Below are 20,573 nucleotides of genomic sequence, written 5' to 3'. Positions count from 1 at the left end.
AATTAACACTTCGAAGCAGCAGTGCAGGCTCGGCGCCAATTCCCACGGATGGATGAATCCTATAAAGACGCGCGGAAGCCGTGATCTGGACGAAACGATCGTGGCAAATACCGAGGATGTCAACGTGCGCTTGTCTCCGGCCTCTGTGGTGAGCGACTACACTGTTCATCGCCGATGCAGTGACCATGACTGAACTCTCGTTCTACCACCAAGTGGAGCACATGGAGGTGAAATAAGATGAAGTTTCTGAAAAAGATAATGTTAGTGTTCATCGTTTATCACCTGTTTTGAAACAAACAGATAGTTATATTGTTGCTGATAGGCCGGGACGAAACAAAGGTCCACGCCCCTCAGTTATTCAAAAGTATAATATTATTCACTACGCTTTGAGTTGTGCGGAATAGGTGTAGAGAATAATTTTGAACCTGCTACATATACTGAAGTTGTTGCATATGTTAACCGTGACAAGTGGATTTTTTCTATACAAGAGGAGATGCAATCGCTTAAGAAAAATAGCACATGAGATGTTGTGCGGTTTCGTAAACAAAAGAAAGTTGTTTGCTATAAGTGAATCGAGAGAAAGGAAGGTTTATTTCCTAATATGCCTCCAAGGTTTAAAGCGGTGTTAGTAGCAAAAAATATTTCAGCCAGATTCTAGGTATTAATTGCAATGATGAACTCTATCCGGTTGTGAACCATAGTTTCGTTCGTGCATTCTTTGGTATATATCGTGGCTATGCATGATCTTGAGTTTGAGAAGTTAGATGTAAAGACTGCTTTTCTGCATGAAGAATTAGAGGAGGAGATATACATGGACCAACCTGAAGTTTTTATTGTACCTGGTAAGGACTAAGGAGAATCTGTTTGCAATTTAAAGAGATCTCTTTATAGTCTGAAAAAGTCTCCAAGACAATGGTATAAAATGTTTGATTTGCTAGCACATGATTTTAAGAGATCAGGTGTTTACATCAATATTGTTAACAAATCACATATGTTCTTTGTATTATATATTGATGATATGTTGATTGCTTCAAAGAGCAAGAAAGAGACCACTATTTCAAAAGCATAATTAAATAGTGAATTTAAGATGAAAGATCTTGGTGCTGCTAAGAAAATAGTAGCTATAGAAATTACAAGGGACACAAAATCTAGTATTTTATTTCTTAGGCAACATAATTACATTAAGAAAGCTCCTCGCTTTAACATGCATGATGCAAAGTCTGTTAGTACACCTATTGCTTCTCACTTCAACTTGTCAGCATTGCAATGTCTAGTGCGGATGAAGATATTGAGTACATGTTAGGAGTTCCATATTCTCTAATGTTGTTGGTTCCTTGATGTATGCCATGATTTGTTCTCGTCCTGAATTATCATATGCTATGAGTTTTATCGGTCAATACATGGCTAATCCTGATAAAGAACATTAGAAAGTTGTTCAGTGCATAGGTACCTTCGTGGCACAACCAAAACTTGCTTGAAATTTGGCAAGATCGGTGAGGGATTCGCTTGCTATGTGGACTCGGATTTTGATGCCGACTTAGATAAGAGGAGGTCCCTCATAGGTTATTTGTTCACAGGTAGTGGATGTGTTGTGAGTTGGAAGGCAACATTACAACCTGCTGTTGCTCAATCTACGACCGAGACAGAATACAGGGTTGTTGTTAAAGCTTGCAAAGAGTCTGCTTGGTTGAAGAGTTCGTAAGCATAGCTTTGTGGAGATGATTCTTCCATTAACTTATTTTGTGATAGTGAAGGTGAGATATACCTTAATAAATATAAAATATTTTATGAAAAGACAAAGAACAATGATGCCAAGTACCATTATGTTAGCAACCTTGTTGCACAAGTAAACTGAATATATGCAAAATAAGTACTCATGGCAATCCGACTGATGATATGATGACAAAGCTAGTTCTTATTGCGAAGTTTGAGCTTTGCTCGACCTTGGTTGTATAATTATTTAGCCCTAGTGGTTGTTTGGCACCGAAAGTGTCTTTTTGTTCAGGAGATTGTTGTTGTTAATGCTACAACATAGAATTGGTCTCAAGATAGAGTTTGTTATGTTGTAATCCAAATTTATATAAAAGAGAGGCTAATATCTGACGAGCGGAGCAAGGTTCATCGCCGACAAGCTTGGGGCTCATTCAGCCCATATGTAAGCTTATGAGTAGATGTTTTGTTTTAAAATTCAGAAATACAAAACCATAGCACAAAGTATAGTCTCATAATTTTAAGACAAGGAGATGGACACCAAGTTATTAGATGAAGCTGAAGTTGTACTCTGAAGATACTAGGAACCTCTAAAAGTTTAACCACACACACAATGCACACGTTCTCGCACAATTTCGCATGATTATCCACTGACTTATGAAGAGCAACAATGATGTGACGCGGCGTTTTGTCGTAGCAAATAAAGTTCAAATTTTATTTTATGAAAACATGCAATAATATCTTCCGAGTAGTTTTGTTATATCGATTTGTAACTCGGTCATTTTTTAGTACGCGTTGAAACGAGTCAATAATTGTGGTTACTAACTCTGATTGGCTATTATTTTGTGGTTACTATTAGTAAGATGCAGTTATACTGTTCACACCCTGCATTTTCAGTGGTTACTAACTCAAATTGTTTCTCTTTCTCATCCATCCTACTGGTTTTTGCTCCTCACACCTTGCATACTTGCCACTATTTGAGAAACCGGTTCCTCATGACACAAGTATATCTAGGACTTGTTGCGCGTTTCACATTGAATCGGATCCTCATGATATATGATAATAATGATGTTTTGAAAATATTGAGCTTTTTGTGGGGCAGAAAATATACATCTTGAAGCACTTGTAATATCAACAAACCTGAAATTCGGTTGTGGAAAAATATTCTAGATGGTCCCTACTAGGATCCTGTTTTGTTGTGCGACGACGCCTCAACGGAACTATCGAAATGGCCCCGGATGCTTTTAGCACCATTGTAGTGGCAAGTATAAGGACTATTGTCATCGAAGTCTTGACAACTGCAATGTTGATTTATGGCAATGCCACATTTTTGCAGGTTGCTACTATATTCAGTGCTTGCATTTCTTGATGTCTTCCAGTATGGAGTACAAACCTGAACTAGTATCTACAAGGACGAAGAAAAACCTCTATCCGCTGCTTAGAGCTCAAGCAGGTGGTGCACCTCCGCCACTTCAAGCCCAGTGGAGAGGAGGCACCATGGAGAGGTGGACGGGTGGTCGGCTAATGGAGAGGTGGAGCAACGATGGGAAGATGGAGAGGAAAGGAGGGAATGGAGTTATGTTGTGAAACAAAATCGCTTAGCTTGGATGGCCTTGAGTATAATTATTATGTGAGCACTAGTGTGAAATTATGAGATGTTACAAATGAAGATTTTGACATGCTTCTCTTTCTATGTGATGATGCTATGCTTAAAAGATAGTGGATAACTTCAGACCTAATTCACAATGCAAGCATTAGTGCAGACAAACCATCTCTACATAATAAAATTCCTGACAAGTTGCAAAGCTTGTTCAATGATGGTTTGAAGTTGGTTAATTGTGATTATATTTTTATTCCCATCGATGTGCTCTTTGCTTGTATATGTGCACTTTTTTTGTCAATATATGTATACACACAAGTCGCTCTGCCAGGTTATATTCACCATTAAGTCAAGTATTGAGCACTGGAAGAATACGCGGCAGCAGGCTTTTGAGTCAATAGATGGACATCTTGACAACTTTAGTGATTGCGTTAAAGTTCCTATTCAGGTATTTTGCGAGTGCATCTTCTTTACTCCGGCCAATATTATGTCCAAAAGTATCATTTTAAGTTCCATATCGGTCCTTCGGGTTTCATAATAATAAAGAATATAGAAAAAAATTTGGGGTCATGTAGCACTTTTTTTTGTCCCATAATTTCAAAAGAATTTAGATATTATCCTATTGACCGATCACCAAGTTTATTTTAGTTTTCTACTTCTCATGACATGCAGAACATCACACCTTTCTTACTGAACATTACCTGACACCCTGCGATGGCTATCACGGAAATATTCCAAATTAAACTGTTGTTGGTAAATGGTAATATAAGCTTGTATTGCTCCCATTATTTGCATCAATCATGCACCCGACCAGGAATTATTGCACCATCCCAAACACAAGTAAAAAAAGATGAAAGATGTACAATCTATTTTCTTGATTCATAATAAACCGAAAGAGGTGCATATGGTACCCAACCAAGAATAGGACATATATGTCAAAAGCAGGTCTGATTACACGTATTCCTAATCCTGATCTGATTACACCTATTCCTAATCCTAAATAGAATGTAAAGACATAGGGATTTCTATGTAAATGGAATGAACTTATAATCTGATGATCGAGTTTATTCCGTGATTATAATTTCATAACCCTACCACCCATTCTGAACTCAGGGTCCAATCCTGTTACCCAAAATACTTATGCTTTCTTCCTAACCTTTTGAAGAAAACATATACACACTAGCTACTAAGCATCCATAAAAACATAGCAAACATATCCACTTCACTTGCCATTTCTGATGGACTAGACCATTACCTCTCCATAATGCACAAATATATGATTACATATGATGTCCATGCCAACCCTTTTCACTGAATTTATTAATAACCGGCTTTAAATGAGCTATTCCTTAGTGATGCTCACTTTTTAAATACATTGCACCCTATATTGCGTCTCATTTTAAGTTTGACCGATAAAAAAATCATCTTACTACCATCATTATATGCCGATTAAGAACGGGTTGCCTTATTGTTCTATATCACGAATAACCGAACAAAGCCTTGAAGTTTATTAAACTGTTTGAAAAGATACATCCGTCCCAAAATGTAGGAAGGGTTTATGGAGGCATGGAGTTGGTTTTTAATTTGTTATGCAAATTTATTTTATTTTGTCATCACTCAATATGTATACTTCAGGGATTAGAACGAAATATGTTGGTTCAGTTCAGTAGTTTCATTTGTTCATTTCATGCATACATTTTCCTGTGTCTTGCTTTCCCACCCTACTTTTTTTGTTAAAATAATACTGTACGGCATTACCATTCGGGTAACCGTTATTGTCCTATCCTGTAAGGCCCAATTGGAGGCCCATGAAAGCACTCGATGGCAAGGTGGACCACTACGTCGGTGCCGAAGAGGATTCCTTGAAGAACAAGACGAAGATACGGATAATACAAGGAAGAACTAGGACCCTTTGTAACCTAGTCGTACCCGGATAGATCTCTTGAGACCTGGCTCCCTATATATAAGGGCCAGGAGAGGGGCTGCCGAGAACACATGCAATCTTAGCAATCTTAGCCACCACAAGTCCAGAGCTAGGTCCCCGTAGAACTTAGCTTATCGACGAGATCACAGCCGAAACCTTCGGCACCCCATTGTAATCCGATATTTTCATAATCAAGATCAGACAGGTAGGACGTAAGGGTTTTACCTCATCGAGGGCTCCGAACCTGAGTAAATCGCTTCCCCCGCTTGTTTGATAACCGATGTCTCGTATCAGCCTACAAGATTGCATCTACCCTAAGCCTCAAACGGAGGGCATTGCCGAGGAGCACCCTCGACAATATATGTAAGTATTCACAAGCAAAAGGCCCATATTTAATTGATTTACCAAAACATAAGGGCAATTAGATGCAAGGAGATGCATCAAAATAATATGGAACATATTGTAACTACAATTGCTTTAATCAATATATGACGTCTAAATTTATTAGATCGTGGCACATAGCCCACGTTCTTCTCAATTTGTACCACAAAAGTAGATACGCATTGATATCCGAGCTTTTTTTGCATTGCAGGAAATTGCACGGGGAGACGACAATGAAGTTTAATGTATTAAAACATAAACGAAAGAAAACATAAAAAATTAAAGCCAAAATTTTAATAAAGTAAAGAAAAAAATAAAAGGAAAAGTTGGAAGCAGAAAAAGAAATACAGAACACAGGGAGAAGTGGAGAACAGCCTATTGAGAGAGATACCAGAGTGGCAAACAAAACAAAAAATCAGCTGACGATATACCGGGTATTGTCTCCACGGGCCGAATATACCGCGTAATGGGTAGGCATCTCGCTTCCCTGAGCTTACAAATCAGCCCATAGAACACCAACGGATGTGGGCTCTTTCCTCTTTCCCCTGCTTGCTTTCTTTGTTCCGCCGAATGCGAATTGCGAAACAAACCAGACTTGTCAGCAGATCCTAACAAATCATAACTTCCGCTAGAAAAGAAGCAACAAATCGTGACATTTTAGGTTTAGCTTCTGAATTAAGGTATGCTATCCCGATCTGGTTGCGCAACAATCGCAGCAATTCTCGGTTAGTTTCCCGCGTATAGTTTCGCGCTCTATATATTGCGCGCACGCACCATTCACATCTAAAAGCGACGATTGTTTACCAAAGAGAGCTCAGAAAAAGAAAAAGAAAACTCGTCTAACCTAGCTTCCATGGCGGCGGCGAAGAGCATCTCCGTCTTGGTGATGGTGCTCTGTGCTACCACCCTCGCCGAATCATGTAAGTATACAGCAGACATCAGCGATTTCATTGTTTGGCAGGCACTAATCATCTGCCTGTTCGATCGCTCGTCACAATATGCCATACGTTGTTTGTTCATTATATACATCGATCATCTACTTGAATGATCCGATGCAATTGAAACAAATCTTTTAACTTCTGCTTTCTGTTTCCTATGGTCGCAGTCCACATTCCCATCCCGTCGGTGTTCCACGACCTATGGTATCGTCGCGGCGTTGCGATGTCGTCGCTACAGCAGCAGCAGGCCGCTCGGGCGCCCGCCACCGCCCCGTCGAAGCCGCCGGTCCCGACACCCACGTTTCCATCAGCAGTTCCGTCCGCCCTGCCCGTGCCGCCGACCGCCGCTCCGTCATCCAACGCGCCCATGCAGATGCCCACCTTCCCGTCGAGCGCGCCCGCACTGGCGCCGATGATGGCCGTGCCGCCCGTGCAGGCGCCTTCCCGCGGTCCCGTGGCTGCGCCCGTGCCGGCGTCATCTCCCATGCCCGCCGCTCGGGTCATGTCGGTGCCGCCGACTGCGGCGCCGGCTCTTGCCCCTTGGATGGCTGCGCCTGCACCGGGATCGAGCGCGCCAGCGCCGATGCCCGCGATTCCGACTATGCCAGGTATGTTTCATGATCGTTGGGCCCTTCACTGTCAAGTTGCTTTTTTCTTGTCGAACGATCTGGCTAGCATCCGATCAGTTTTGGACAAGATTGACATGGCCCGGCCCATTTAGTGTTCTCTTTTCGTTTATTTTCTTTAGTAACTATATTCTTGCTAAAGTTTTTAAATAAAAAATCCAACAAGTAAAACCCTAAGACTTATATTTCAACTGATTTCCTTATTTTTATGCAGGTGCAGCTCCTAGCGCGCAACCCCCTGCGTCGTCCCAACCCAAACCTGGTACGCCATTGTCATGTCTTGGTTTCCATTTAATCTTCGGTTTTATAGTATGCTCTGAACGGTGAACCAAAAAGCAGATATACAAAATTCCTGAACACTAGTTATTTTCAATTTTCATACTCGAAATCAAGAATTCGCATCGCTGACGCCTAGTGCAAAATGATGCTTTGCAGCTCCAGTGCTCCCGTTGCCAACAACTCCAGCGCCGGTCGCCACGCTGCCCGCCACCGTTACCTCTCCTTCGCCTGCATCAACGCCGGCAAGCACCCCGACAGCCGCCGCACCGACGGCCTCTGCAGCTAGTTTCGTTGCTCCCATGGGAGCCATGGTGGTTGGCGCGGCTCTTGCCGTTGCACTATTTTAGGCTCTTCTAGTTTCTGTTAGCTTAGCTGATTCAGTTGGTAGTTAGCCTTGCGCCCTTGCCAGGAGAGATACACTGAAGTATAGTTCTTGTTATCGACAATAGAATTTGTTTACGGGAAGTTATTATTTTGGTTGTACTCTGCTACGTGTTTTCGTCTCAGACTTTACACAAGAAAAGTGAACGCCTCGTTCACAATCAAACCATCTGTTGCTTTTCCTTTTCAAATTTTACAATTGCTCTGAACATGTTGGTGGTGGATGTTTTAGTTTGCGGCTAGCGTTCTTGCATTGCCGTGACGTGAGCAATTCGACGCGGCAGCGTAAGCAACCATTAGTACACAACTCCACATAGACGCATGACTTTGTGTTCAGACTCTTAAAGAGATTTGATGATCATATTCATATCGGTGTTGGTAACAGAGGTCTAGATGTGTGCCACACTGCCACCACAGAGGATTAGCAATTCGCATCGGTCTTTTTTCTGGTCCCCATATTCGAAAAAGTATCCGGAATCCACTCGCCCGTGCGATCGTGCGCGCGCGGGCGGTTTCTTTTCTCCCGTGCCGCCGCCCACCCACGCCCACCGATGCTGAATCTGACTGACCTACGGCGGGGGTGTCCTCATTTTCATCCTGACAATATGGATTTCATGTCCTGCTTGGCTGCTTGCATAATGGCGAATGCTGCTCGAGGATTACGAGCAGCTCTTGTCATGACACGATTCTGTTGCGCAACAAAAAGCTGGGCCTACCCGATCCGCTTGGTTTGCTAGCTAGCTCATCATTTTGGGCACTTCAGAAAAAGGAATAGATGCCGAATCCGAAACCGCCCTTTCACTAGCTTGTATCGCCAGCTCGCCACCTGCAGTTTACTCTGTTCTGATCGTTGCTAGGACCAGAACGGTTAATCGATACGCTGATCCTGCAACAGTATGCATGATTCAGCGAGAGAGAATTGTCAATTGTCCCAGGGAGGTAAAGCTAGGATGAGTATGAGTTTTATTTCTGTCTCTGGTCAGTGTATGTAACACCAACCAAACTTCCCACTAGCGTGGTGCATGCGGTGGCGGCAGTCCATCATCACAACATAAAACGCCCTCAAAACACCCTCCACTCTTATCATCCTCACACCACCATTCAGACCAAACCACAAGTTCTGAAACTGGCAGTGTTCATCCTCACAGCAGCGTAGTACACCGAACGCTAGCAAGAATGGCAACTAAGTCCATCACGTCCACGGCATGGCCATGGCTGCTGCTTCTCTCGGCGCTAGCCGCGGTACTGGCACACGTCGACGGTGCAACCGGCGGCAGCGTGGCCGCACCGGCGCCGGCCGTGGACTGCAGTGACGCCCTGATCAGCCTGGTGGGCTGCCTGAGCTACGTGCAGGAGGGGAGCACGGTGGCGACGCCGGAGAAGTCGTGCTGCTCGGGGCTCAAGGACGTGGTCAAGAAGGAGGTGGCCTGCCTCTGCCAGGCATTCCAGGGCGGCCAGGACTACGGCGTCGCCCTCAACATGACCAAGGCACTGCAGCTGCCCGCCGCATGCATGGTCAAGACGCCTCCCTTTAGCAAGTGCCACAGTAAGTCTTGTCTCTTTTTTGTTTTCTGTCTCCTCTCTGATGGATCATGCACTGGTATCCGTTTGGAACTTGATGCTTTAAGGAGTACATATAAAAATATATGTGGAGAATTTCTGTACATGAAATGTGGCCAAGTATCTTTGCAACTTGATGTTTGTTCCAAAGTGCTGTTTTTTCTGAAGCAAAAGTGCTGTATACTGCTAGTTGTTTTTCTGAAACAATTGCTGTTGTGCGGTGTTTGTTTGATAGTTCAGCAAACTGATGGGATTATATTCTAACGATCTCCCTCTTCCGTTGTTGCAGTTTCCATTCCTGGCGGGGCTCCAGGTTTGAGCAACAGAACATAATGGTTTCTTTTTTTTTTTTCTAAAATCTTCCGCAACTGTTTGTATTGATGATTTTTTGCCATTATTCCAGCACCTGCACCGTCTTCTGGGGCACCCTTCTTCGGGGGATCGCCGTCGTCTTCGACGGCACCTTCAGCAACATCACCGGCCGGAACTGGAAGCGACTCCACCGCTCGAGCTCCGTCCCCATCAGCTTCCGCTGCATCCACCTTCCCCGCTTCGGCAAACGTCCTCCTAGCCGCAGCAACTGTTGCTGCGACTCTGCTCGTGTAAGCTGGGCGCGCCTGTAATTCTGTAAACCTGTTGGCGCGACCATTTCTGCTATACCTGCCTGAGACGTGAGACGTCTGAGAAAGCAAACCAAGCATTGGTCTGCCTGTACCGAGATGTATCTTTGTTTGAGAGTTTTCATTCTATTTATACACGTTTGAATGAGTGTTCTTCCTTGTGAACGTCCCAATGCATAATTTTTACGATTGGGCATCTTAACTTCTGACGGCCAGAAAGGCAGAACACGGTGTAAACTGCAACAACGGCTCATTCAGAAAAGAGAGAACAGCATGGCTCGCAACTTGCTGCGACCATGGCCGCGAGACGGAAGAAAATTACAACTTATCAATGGTCTACAGTTCAGATTTCCGAACAATGGACACAACAACTGTTACATCATCCAACTTGCCCCCAGAGTAACCCAGGTACCCTTCGTAGAGCGCCGCGTCCGAGAATGGGCTCTTTCCGGATCCAGACCTGCCCACTTCCTTCGCTCTAGCTGCAAGGAGCTCGGCAATCTCCTGCAGAAAGTTATGCATAACGAACATCTCAGGATAATTCTTAGCTGACTATTTTCTGGAGATGGGCTCATTAGTCTATGTTCTTTCCAGAAAAAGGAGTTGATTGGATTCTAAGTTCTGACCGTAGGCTTGAGGTCGGCTTCTAGAGATTTTGAGACAACGGCTGCCACCTCGTGGTCATAGACGTTGTCAAACAGACCATCAGATGCTGTTACGAAGACATCACCTTCTTGTACATCGATAGTGTAGTTCTGTGAATAAAGGAAGAAAAATTGCATGTATTAAAATCTGAGAAAGCTCAAAAGAAGAAACTGATAACAGAATATTGGCGGCATCAAGTGCTGTGTCACCTGTACAAGTCTTGAAGGATCAACACCGTTTTCAATTTGCAACGGGAAATTGAAACCATAAGTCATTGGCTTCGTTTGTGTGTGGACTTGTCCATTTCTTATCACCAGTAATCCAGAATCACCGATGTTGGATACATGAAGGACCTGTCACATCAATGAGTCGATAAGAAAACCTACATTTACAATTATCGAGAATCGCCGATGTTGGATACATGAAGGATAGGAAGTATGAAAGGAAGGCATGCAAAATCTTGAAGAAAGAACATACCTGCCCATCAAAGTGAGCAACCAAAACAGTGGAAGAACCGGGGGACCGTGCTTCCTCGGCAGCCATAGCAAGGACTTCCTCTGTTCTCATCTCTCGTGCCCCTTGATTCTCCATAACAATTTTTTTGGAACTATCCATTAGCTCTCTCGCATATAAACCTGCGTTGATTCCTGAGGACAGAAGTCACATGTACAATTGTAAGTGATCATATTCCTCAGAATAACAGAGCATGAAGGAAATAAATCATATGTTTTATCTTAACTTAATGAACCTAAAGATGGCTAATAAATTAGCTCTGGACATCTTAAATGCACTGATGGTAACTGCTAGCTAACAAACACTTTTTCAGGAGTGAACACAATTATAAAAACAAGGTATGTAAGGGCAATTCGTATACCTAGGTGTTTGAAATGTTCACAAGATTACACAGCAAAAGTCCAGCTGAGAAATATAATTTACCTTCAAATGACCACTGACCAACTCCATCTGCTACGCCAAACCAGCCGTCGCAAGCTACAAAATAAGCATCCTCACCACCTGTCAGCACCTGTTTTTCAACAAATGTCACTGTCAGAGAGAGATTCTAGAGAAATGCAGTGTTAACTTCATGCGATTTACCGCAGGTAAAAGATGGAGAGTAAACATTCCGCCCTGGATACTAGACAGTATATCTAACATAAACACATAAATGGAACTCGTTGATGCAGCTACAGCTGTGTATATATTTGACAGAGGCCTAGAGTTGTTATTTCGATCATTTTGTAGGCATTCTAATATCTAGGAGCTATAGATGATAGTTAATAAGCTGGAGTAAGGAGCAAAAACATTAATTCAGGCATGACATATTATCCTTTCCTTTAGAAAAAGTGCAGTGAACAAAATATCAGCACAACAAGCAATAATGTGAACTTGGCAAGAAAATCAAACATATGAACTGTGAAGAATAAAAACTTCACAAGGAACCGCAGTTATCACAAAATGCGTTATTGGGTAATTTTGTACTGAATTGAAGCTTAATTTTTGATAAGTAAAGGAGGAAGCCCCTGAACTCTGCAACTGGACTTCTTTTGTTCTTTAAATTAAACTGCAAACATTACAGGACTTTGCCTAGCAGTACGTTGAGAGGAGAATCAACGAGATCTAATGGAACTATTGGGATAGAGTAAATTTAGTTTGATGTGACTGAAAAGAACAACCATTACCTTTGAAGGATGAGGTAACATGGCTGCACCTGAAGCCAACACAAGTTTTGATACTGCTACGGAATCCATCCTGCATATGAATTAAGCATGCCAACATGATTAAATCATCTTTCAATCTTCACAGAATAGAAAGGAAAATGAGAAAACAATGAGGAACATCCAACTTTAATAGGGAATACAGTACAACCCAGACCTTACTTTGAATAACCCAATGCATGTGTGCAAGCAGATCAAGCTATAAGCAGGCAACCTAAATGTAAGGTGTGCAAAGCTATAAAGCAGAATTATACCTATCAGAGCTCTTCACCTCTGAAGCCACCTCACATGTAACTTCTTCCTACAAAAGGAAAAAAACAGAAGTAAATATCAACCGCTAAGCCAAAGCAATCTGCGGTATATATTCATCATATAAGAGCACAAGATTGGTTTATAAAGAAGGCTGCTGTTTTTGAGAAAGTAAATGCTAATTTGTCGGAAATCACCATATGTCGTTAATTTGTAAAAACAGGGGTCCATCCTTAACAATTAACATAGCACATAATTTCTTCAGTTAGTTGAACAGAGTATCATTTAGTACAAGCTCCGGTTCCTATCATATGAAAACAACATAACCAAGTAACTAGAAAGTAGAAACTATTGTATATCTCTGTTAAGCAATTAATGGAAAGGGGGCTAGCCAAGTTAGAAAAGCAACTAGAATCCGATACTAAATATAATCACAAGAGCAGAGTATACTAAATAAAAGCAGATTCACAAGCAAAAAAAAGGAAACATTGCCGCCTTAAGCCTAACTGTACATGATGTTTCAGGGAATGGCACAGCGACGTACAACGAAAAAGCACTACCTAGCTCAGAGAAGTTTGCACGGAAGACATACCGAGCGTGGGACGTGGACACCACCATCATATCCACCAGTGTCGTGATCCTCCACACTAGAGCCGCTGGACTCCGTCTCGACGTCGGTATCAGAGTCCTCCTGCGTGGTTGAGCCGTCCGAGACCTCAGAGTCATCCATCCTGTCCACCCCTTCCCGAACCGGCGCGGTGGCGCCATCCGGGGCCTCAAACCCTGTCGCCGCCCCTCCGTCACACGAAACGCCGGCCATGTCCGTGTCCACATCGACGGCGCCGCCACCAGCACGCAACTCCAGTTCCGATTCCCCTTGGATAAGGCCGTTCCGGCCATCCAAATCACCTTTCCCCTCGTTTCCGAGGCCACGGTTCGCGTGCTCGTCGTCAGAGAATCCCGCGGCTGCAGGCGCTGGCTGTTCGTGCGCCTCTCGTGCTTGGCCTCGCGAACCGCTCGTCTCGGCCGCGGAGGAGGAACCGCCAGTTGTTGGCCCAGTGGTGTCCGGATTCGAAGTGGCGCCTGATGGAGACGACTTGACTGGTGAAGGGATATGGCTGACCGCGCCAGCAGCTTCGTCAGGGCCTGAGCTCCCGCAACTTAACTTCTGCTCGTCGGCGCCTGGGCCTTCCGCCGGCTCGCGGCTCCCGGCCCGGCCCTCTGGCACCTCCGCCGCGGCGGCGCCGGTGTCGTCGGAGCCTCCAGGCAGCTCCTTGTCGCCTTCTGCATAAATAGACGAAATAAAAAAATCAAACTTTAGAAGGAAACAGAGGATATCATCGATCCGTGGCGCCAGTCCAAAGATGGTGTCTTGTTACCGGCGGCGGGGCGGAAGTCCAGGGCCGCGCGGGGAGGAGCAGGCGCGGGCGCTGGGGCGCCGAGGACGGCGGCGGCGGCAGGGACCTCGGCCATGGCTCCACTCGACGGCTTGGGGCTCGGAATCAAGAGAGAGGGTGAAGGTCCGGACGGGGGATCAGCCGCGGGCGAGCTCGCTAGGGATGACCGGCGTTCTTGAAATGGCAGTGGGGGGCGGACGGGGATTGGGGATATGGGAGAAAGGTTAATGGAGAGGGAAGGCAGCTTTCGTCTGAGGTTTTAAGGTGGTGTGTCTCCCGGGGCGGTGGCGGGGGCGCGGTGCTCGGCGGCCGGACGGCGTCGTTTTCTAGGGAGAGGGAGGCTCCTCCTCGGCTCGGCTCTGCCTCTGCCTTTGGTACGGTGGGGTTTTCTGCGTGTTTTCTTGCTTAGTTTTCCCCGTCGCTCTCGCCATTGTCGCTTTACGACAGAGCACCTCCCGGAAGTTTGTATTTCTTGTATTTGGCGGGTCGGGTGCGTGCGTGCGCGAGTACTGTACATCCGTGCAACCGCCGAGGCTTTGCTTCTCGATGGTTTTGTCATGCTAGTTTGGTTCCCACGAACAATGGCTAAAATTGCTTGGGTGTCAAAACGTTGGCACAGTAGGTGAGGAGCAGCTATCACTTAATCTTGGGTCTTTTTTATTCTACTGGTCAAAAGAACAAGGAAAAACTGAAGATGGTGTTCTTTAGAAATGCTTGGCAAAGATGTTTACAGCTTCAGCATACACATTTTGCAATTGCTTGTGGTGTCAGAATGTTGGCACGGTAGGTGAGGAGCGGCTAGCGCTTAATCTAATGTGTTTGTTTTATATTTTTGGTCCAATGTATAGGTGTAGGATTTTTATTCAATTGGTCGAACGAACTAGAATCTTTCCAAGGTAGTAATGCTCTTTTTAGAATGTTTGGAAAAATATAAATTTGATTCAATGCATCCAAGCATTGTAGAGCTAAACCTTAAGAGAACTAGGATTTTAAAAGTTCTTTGCTAACTAACCATTAAGATTGTAGTTGATTGTTATCAACTCGGTGGTTCTAGTTGTTTTGTTAACCATGTGGTAATAATGTGAAAAACATCGTAAAGAACCTTGATTAGACATACAAGTCAGTAGATGAAAATATTTTCATTGGCTAGGTTGTGCAATAGTTTTGTCGTGCTGATTGGATTCCCATGACACCGGGGAGAATGTTAGCGGTATCTAAATGTTGGCAGAGTAGGTGAGGAACCGATAGAGGTTGTTAATCTATAGTTTTTGTTTAACTTTCGTTCGACATGGTAAGGTATTCCATTGGTTTGAATGTCAAATTTATTGTTTGTTGAAATGCACCTGTTCAAGAACAAAAAAAAAAGCGTCAAGGCTAATCAGAGAGCTAAACATTAGTAAACAAGATGTTAAAACTCCTAGCGGACCAAACACTAAAAACATTTTTATTTAAGACTAGGTTGTACGTATGATCACCTCCTTTTATAAGACCCTTGATGAAAGATGGAAGTTGGAACATGGAAATATTTGCATCTATATGTACTTAGTGCTAGACCATAACTTCTTGTCATATCGAGACATTTAATTGTAGTTGTTATGCATTTCTTGTGCAGATTGGAGTCACTATCAATATTTATATTTGCTAATTGCGCAATAAATTGGTCTATATGTACTTAATGTAAGGTTATAATATTTTGCCTTGTTTATATTTAGTTATGATTGTAAGAGAATCTCTAAGAGATGATGTAGATGTAAAATAACTACCGTTTACATCACGTTGGATTTAAAAAACTCGAGCATGACGTAGATGTTAAAAATGGCCAAAAATATTTACATCGCGACTTGTAATTTGCACCATGCGATGAAAATATATATCACCTGGGAGGTGATGCATCGCATAAAAACAACCGCACACGAGCACCCAACCGTCACTTTGTCCCCCCTCCCGCCGTGCGACCGTCCTTCTATGTCAATTCCCGCCGGCGGTCACCACCCCAGACCCACCACCGCCCCCCCGCCAGTAGATCAGGACCCACGGACCTCGCCGCACCGTTTCACACAAAAAACCGCCGCTCGCGCAACATTTCTGGGTTCCTCGGTGTGCGCCTCCGCCCTGCGGTGACCCAGCATACCACTGCATGGTGTAGTACGCAAGTCGTTGGCATAACATCAATGAAACACAGTTCCACTAGTATTACATCCCTCAGAGTGGCGCAACAGAAACATATGCAAGTCCAAAGCATGTCTATAGAAGTATACACAAACTTTTTACAGAAGATCGACACAGCCTCCTACTTTATATTAAGGTAAAACTGCAAATAAAACTCAAAAAGAAAAACTTGTAGACTAATTTATTACTAACTCTAGATCTAGAGATACTCGGCTTGCTAGAGAACTATGCTATAACCCTAGCTACTTAAGTAGAAGGTTTAGGGAATAGGTTCCCTTCTACTTTTAGACTAGGTTTCCACCATGGAATATGTAGATGTTGACTTCATCAACTTTATTGACTGAATCCTGCACTTGTGTTGGTTGACTCCTCCGTCTTCGAACTTCACTGTAGCTTCTCCTTTGATGCCTCCTTAATATAAGCAGGGAGTTCAAGAGGGAATGAATTGAGTACGAGCGTACTCAGCAAGTTCAATAATAGAAATAGGTGTATCATGCACTAGCTACAGCCATAGACCAGAAAGTCGTAGGCAAATACAAGTTTTCATAATCATTTCTTCAAAAGGTTTATTTTATTCTGAAAAGCTATGTCCGCCAGTCTTCACAGGTTGACCAGAACTTCATGGAGTTCCTTTCCTGCTGCGTTCGCAGTTCCTACCCGAAACAGGGAGTGACAGGTCACAATTTAATACACTTTGCAGAGGTGTGTTACTTTACCCATAAGATATCGTATCCTTGTTGCCAACCGAGTCTAGAGCTCGTCCACACTTCCTTGGTAGAGCACCCTTCATCCAGGTGGATGGGGAGATTAAGGGTGTGTTTGGTAGCCTGGGTTAGTAGAGAATAACAATCTACACTCATACAAGCTGACCCTAGCTAAGGTCAGTTGGGATATTCTCACGATACAAGCTGACCCTAGCTAAGCTCAGTTGGGATATTCTCACATGTTTGGTAGCTCGTGTCTGTTCAGATATGTTGAGTGCATCTGTTGTTTGGTAGATTGTATAAGGTGAGATGCTAATAAATTACACAGAAATCCCTGAATATAAAGATGGAAGTCAATCGGGTCCCTGTACATAGAAACAAAAAGCAAGCAGACCCTGTACATAGAAGATAAAAACAATCGGGTCCCTGTTCATAGAAGATAAATCAATCGGGTCCCTGTACATAGAAACAGAAAAGCAATCGGGTCCCTGGCTGGCCGTGGCGGCGTTGGTCCTCGCCGTTGCCATGGTCGGCCTGCTGCCGCGCGTCCTTGGCGTGGCCGGCTTGCTCCCGCACGTTCGTGCTCGTCAAGGAGCTGGAGGCGGAGCTTGCTGGCGTGGCCGGACTGCTGCTGCGCGTCCTTGGCGTGGCCGGCCTGCTGCGGCGCGTCTGTTGCTGCTGGCTGGCGTGGCGGCGCGAGGCACCGGCAGAGGTTGCTGCTGCCGTGGCGACGCGAGGCCCAGGCGGAGCTTGCTTCTACGGCCATGGTGGCGGATCTTGCTGCTAGCGCCCGTGGCGGCCCGATCTCGTGGCAGACAGCAGCGGCGACGCGAGGTCGTGATGCGAGGTGGTGGCGGGCGGACGTGGCTGCCGGCCTTGGAGACAAGGAGGCGGCTCTCGGAGGCGGAGGATTTGCTCGGCCGGGCCGGAGCGGGAGGATAGCGGGAGCAGGGCCAGAGCGAGAGAAAGGGGTGGGGGAAAATGAGGAGAAAAAAGGTTGGGGTGGAGGTCTGGGGGTAGGGGCGTGGGGCCAGCTATAGTCTTTTGCGGGTATGAGGTGAGCCTGGCCGAGTTGTGAAGCTCGATTTGAGCTTCACAACCCAGCCAGTCCGAGAGGCCTTTTTCGTATGACCCCAACACTGCTGAGATGGTCTGACCCGGGCTAACAAACAAGGGATGGTCACTTTAGATAGGTTGAGTTGGGAAATTCTGAGGTCACTCGAGCTACCAAACACACCCTAAGTCCATCCCAAACTACTGTGTGTTCACCAACACACATCTAGGCTCTATCAAGTCCGTTGATATGCGAAAGGAAAAAAGGTACAGCTGACTTCCCCAAAGCCATTATAGGTCTTATGGTTAACACGTAATATACGGCGCTAGAATCATTGGACGACATTTGTTGTTAATCCTAGGTGAATACTTTTCCAGTTGCAATGGAACCTCCACCATCATCTCAAACCATGGTTCCATTGCCCACCACATAGTCATATTCATAATTGTAAAAGTAATACTCTGCTTTTCAATGCAGGAGTGATAAGTCTAGTACTTTGCAACAAGTAATTTGATAAAAATAATCAAATGGCATGAGCAAGTGATGAACTTGCCTTTCTTGACTGCAAGATTATGCAAGCAAGAGCTTCGAGATGATATAACTCCAAATTCTGAAATATCATCATTGTATGGTAAGGACAATATTTAAAAAAACTGGCAAAGATGCTATAATGCATAACTATGAGATGCAATCGCTCTAAGCATAACCTAACCCCGATAATTTAGGATTGGTGAGTTGTAATGATGTCTTTAGGGTGTGTTGCACGTTTAGAATGGTTCCAGAAACAAAGTTCTTATTAGGGTTTGGTTATGTTGGTATCATATACAAGTGGTGTAATACATCATAACAATCATACTAGCACACAATGGAATATTAGTCAATATAATCTTAATAGGTAAAAAGTAGTTTTCAATTTTAAGTCATATAGGGCATGGTTAATGATTACTTGTTATTTACTTCAAAATAATAGCTTTTGAAGAACATATTTCTTAATGAACAAGAAATACTTCAAATAGGAGCTATGTGCTTCTAGGGTTTACTAGGATTCCCAATTTAATTAGTTCCCTAGATAGGTATGAGATGGATCTAAAACAAGATGGTCTCATAATCATCTAGTAGTTGCATGATTTAGTTAAGCATGAACATATAAAGTGAATTACTACATAGGATTGCTACTTTAGGTTTGATCACAATGGTTTTATACTATTCAATGATGATTGATAGTGATAACCTGAAAATAACAAATGAGGGTTCACACTTAGGTGATACTAGTTGGTCATATAACGTATTAGTTCAAAATGAAGGCATGAAATGATAACTCATTTGCATTGGGCTGGTATTATCTTAATAGAACATGAGCATGTTTTTATTTGCTTATTATAGATCTATGAGTAAGATTAAGTTCATATGATCACATTTTATAAGCCCATAGGGTTTTAGAGGTGAAAGTAAATTAGGGTTTCACATGAAATTATGAAATTAGAGTTTAATTCATGGTGGAATTTGGGTTCCTTATTTGTTATTAAATTTTAAAGTAATGATTTGTTGAGTAAAAAGGTTGAAGTGAATAAATAACTTTTGACTACAAAGTAATATTAGTTTTTAACATTTTTCTTATTTTCTTATTATTTAAATAAAATGATAAATAAGTAAGAGTAATTTAGGGTTTTTAAAATATCAATAATATTTAAGTTTATGATAAAAGAAAATTACTTTTGGTGTTTTATTTATTTCCTAAATGGTTATTATTTATTTATGAAATTTAACTAATTATTGAATTTTAAATGTATTTAGGATAAAAGAAAGGAATAATTAGTAAGTGCCAAACTATTGTATTTTTATTTTTCTTAAAAATCGATATTATATTTTTAATACATAGAGTTTATTTTTCTGAATATTTTGATATCTTGTTTATATTTTCTGAGTTGAACTGAATTTGATATGATTTTGCAAAGTTTCAGCAAATTTCTGGAATCTCAATATAAACTAAATTACTAAACGTACCGGTTCATACCCTAGCTACTCCTACTGACTGGTGGGACCTATATACACGTTGACTGCCACACAGGCGTGGACCGAGTAAAAGATGTAGCAAGGGCCCACGGCCACGTCAGCCTGTCAGTGGCTCAACGTCGACGAGGCAGTACACGTGCGGCGGTTGAGTTTTAGAGCCTCCCGGGATGCACGTATAAGTGCTCCAGCATCCCCACTACACGCGGAGCGCGATGGTGGTGGTGCCCTCGATAGATGGTCACCGGAGCAACGCCGGTGAGCACCTCTGCGGCGGCCATCTCCGGCGAACTAGCTAAAATAGCCTACATGCGATGCTAGGATGCAATAAAAGGCTCTAACGAAGCGCGTGCTCACCCTAGTGATGATGGTATGATCGACGAGGAAGATTGAGGTCGGAGGCGACCGGGAATTTGCCGATACCGGCGAATGTCTATGAGGAGTAACTCCAAAATTGGCTCGATTTCGATGTCCCCTGGATGCTCTGCTTGATCAGAAGGAAAACAACGTCGAGGCGTACCTCCTCGACCATTTCATGGGCTCTGGGGTGGCTCCAGCCGACGGCGCCATGGTGGTCACCGGCGAGAGAGGGTTGGGGCTTGCGGGAGATA

The 20,573-nt window shown here is 43.7% G+C and overlaps 2 protein-coding genes across 2 annotated transcripts; one reads left to right on the top strand and one right to left on the bottom strand.

Moving 5' to 3' along the window:
• The first annotated feature begins 8,944 nt into the window (after window positions 1–8,944).
• On the top strand, window positions 8,945–10,064 carry LOC124696385 (non-specific lipid transfer protein GPI-anchored 31). The gene is made up of 3 exons (XM_047229123.1): window positions 8,945–9,385; window positions 9,689–9,712; window positions 9,803–10,064. The coding sequence occupies exons 1-3, from the start codon at window positions 9,016–9,018 to the stop codon at window positions 10,003–10,005; spliced, it is 597 nt and encodes a 198-aa protein (XP_047085079.1). The 5' UTR covers window positions 8,945–9,015; the 3' UTR covers window positions 10,006–10,064.
• A 188-nt stretch (window positions 10,065–10,252) lies between these two features.
• On the bottom strand, window positions 10,253–14,101 carry LOC124694906 (probable protein phosphatase 2C BIPP2C1). Its single transcript, XM_047227831.1, has 9 exons — window positions 14,008–14,101; window positions 13,221–13,912; window positions 12,634–12,680; window positions 12,344–12,413; window positions 11,601–11,688; window positions 11,142–11,311; window positions 10,874–11,017; window positions 10,646–10,774; window positions 10,253–10,523 (listed from the first exon to the last, which is right to left on the bottom strand). The coding sequence occupies exons 1-9, from the start codon at window positions 14,099–14,101 to the stop codon at window positions 10,356–10,358; spliced, it is 1,602 nt and encodes a 533-aa protein (XP_047083787.1). The 3' UTR covers window positions 10,253–10,355.
• Between the last annotated feature and the right edge of the window lie 6,472 nt (window positions 14,102–20,573).

This window comes from Lolium rigidum, chromosome 3, assembly GCF_022539505.1.
Source record: "Lolium rigidum isolate FL_2022 chromosome 3, APGP_CSIRO_Lrig_0.1, whole genome shotgun sequence".
Lineage (NCBI taxonomy): Eukaryota > Viridiplantae > Streptophyta > Magnoliopsida > Poales > Poaceae > Lolium > Lolium rigidum.
This window is presented reverse-complemented; position numbering and strand designations above follow the sequence as displayed.

Coding starts and splice junctions, on each gene's coding strand:
- LOC124696385 (XM_047229123.1), top strand. CDS start 9,016: ATGGCAACTAAGTCCATCACGTCCACGGCATGGCCATGGCTGCTGCTT. Junction 9,386..9,688: donor TCCCTTTAGCAAGTGCCACA/GTAAGTCTTGTC, acceptor CCGTTGTTGCAG/TTTCCATTCCTGGCGGGGCT. Junction 9,713..9,802: donor CATTCCTGGCGGGGCTCCAG/GTTTGAGCAACA, acceptor CCATTATTCCAG/CACCTGCACCGTCTTCTGGG.
- LOC124694906 (XM_047227831.1), bottom strand. CDS start 14,101: ATGGCCGAGGTCCCTGCCGCCGCCGCCGTCCTCGGCGCCCCAGCGCCC. Junction 12,414..12,633: donor GAGGTGAAGAGCTCTGATAG/GTATAATTCTGC, acceptor ATTCATATGCAG/GATGGATTCCGTAGCAGTAT. Junction 10,775..10,873: donor ATCCTTCAAGACTTGTACAG/GTGACACAGCAC, acceptor CTTTATTCACAG/AACTACACTATCGATGTACA.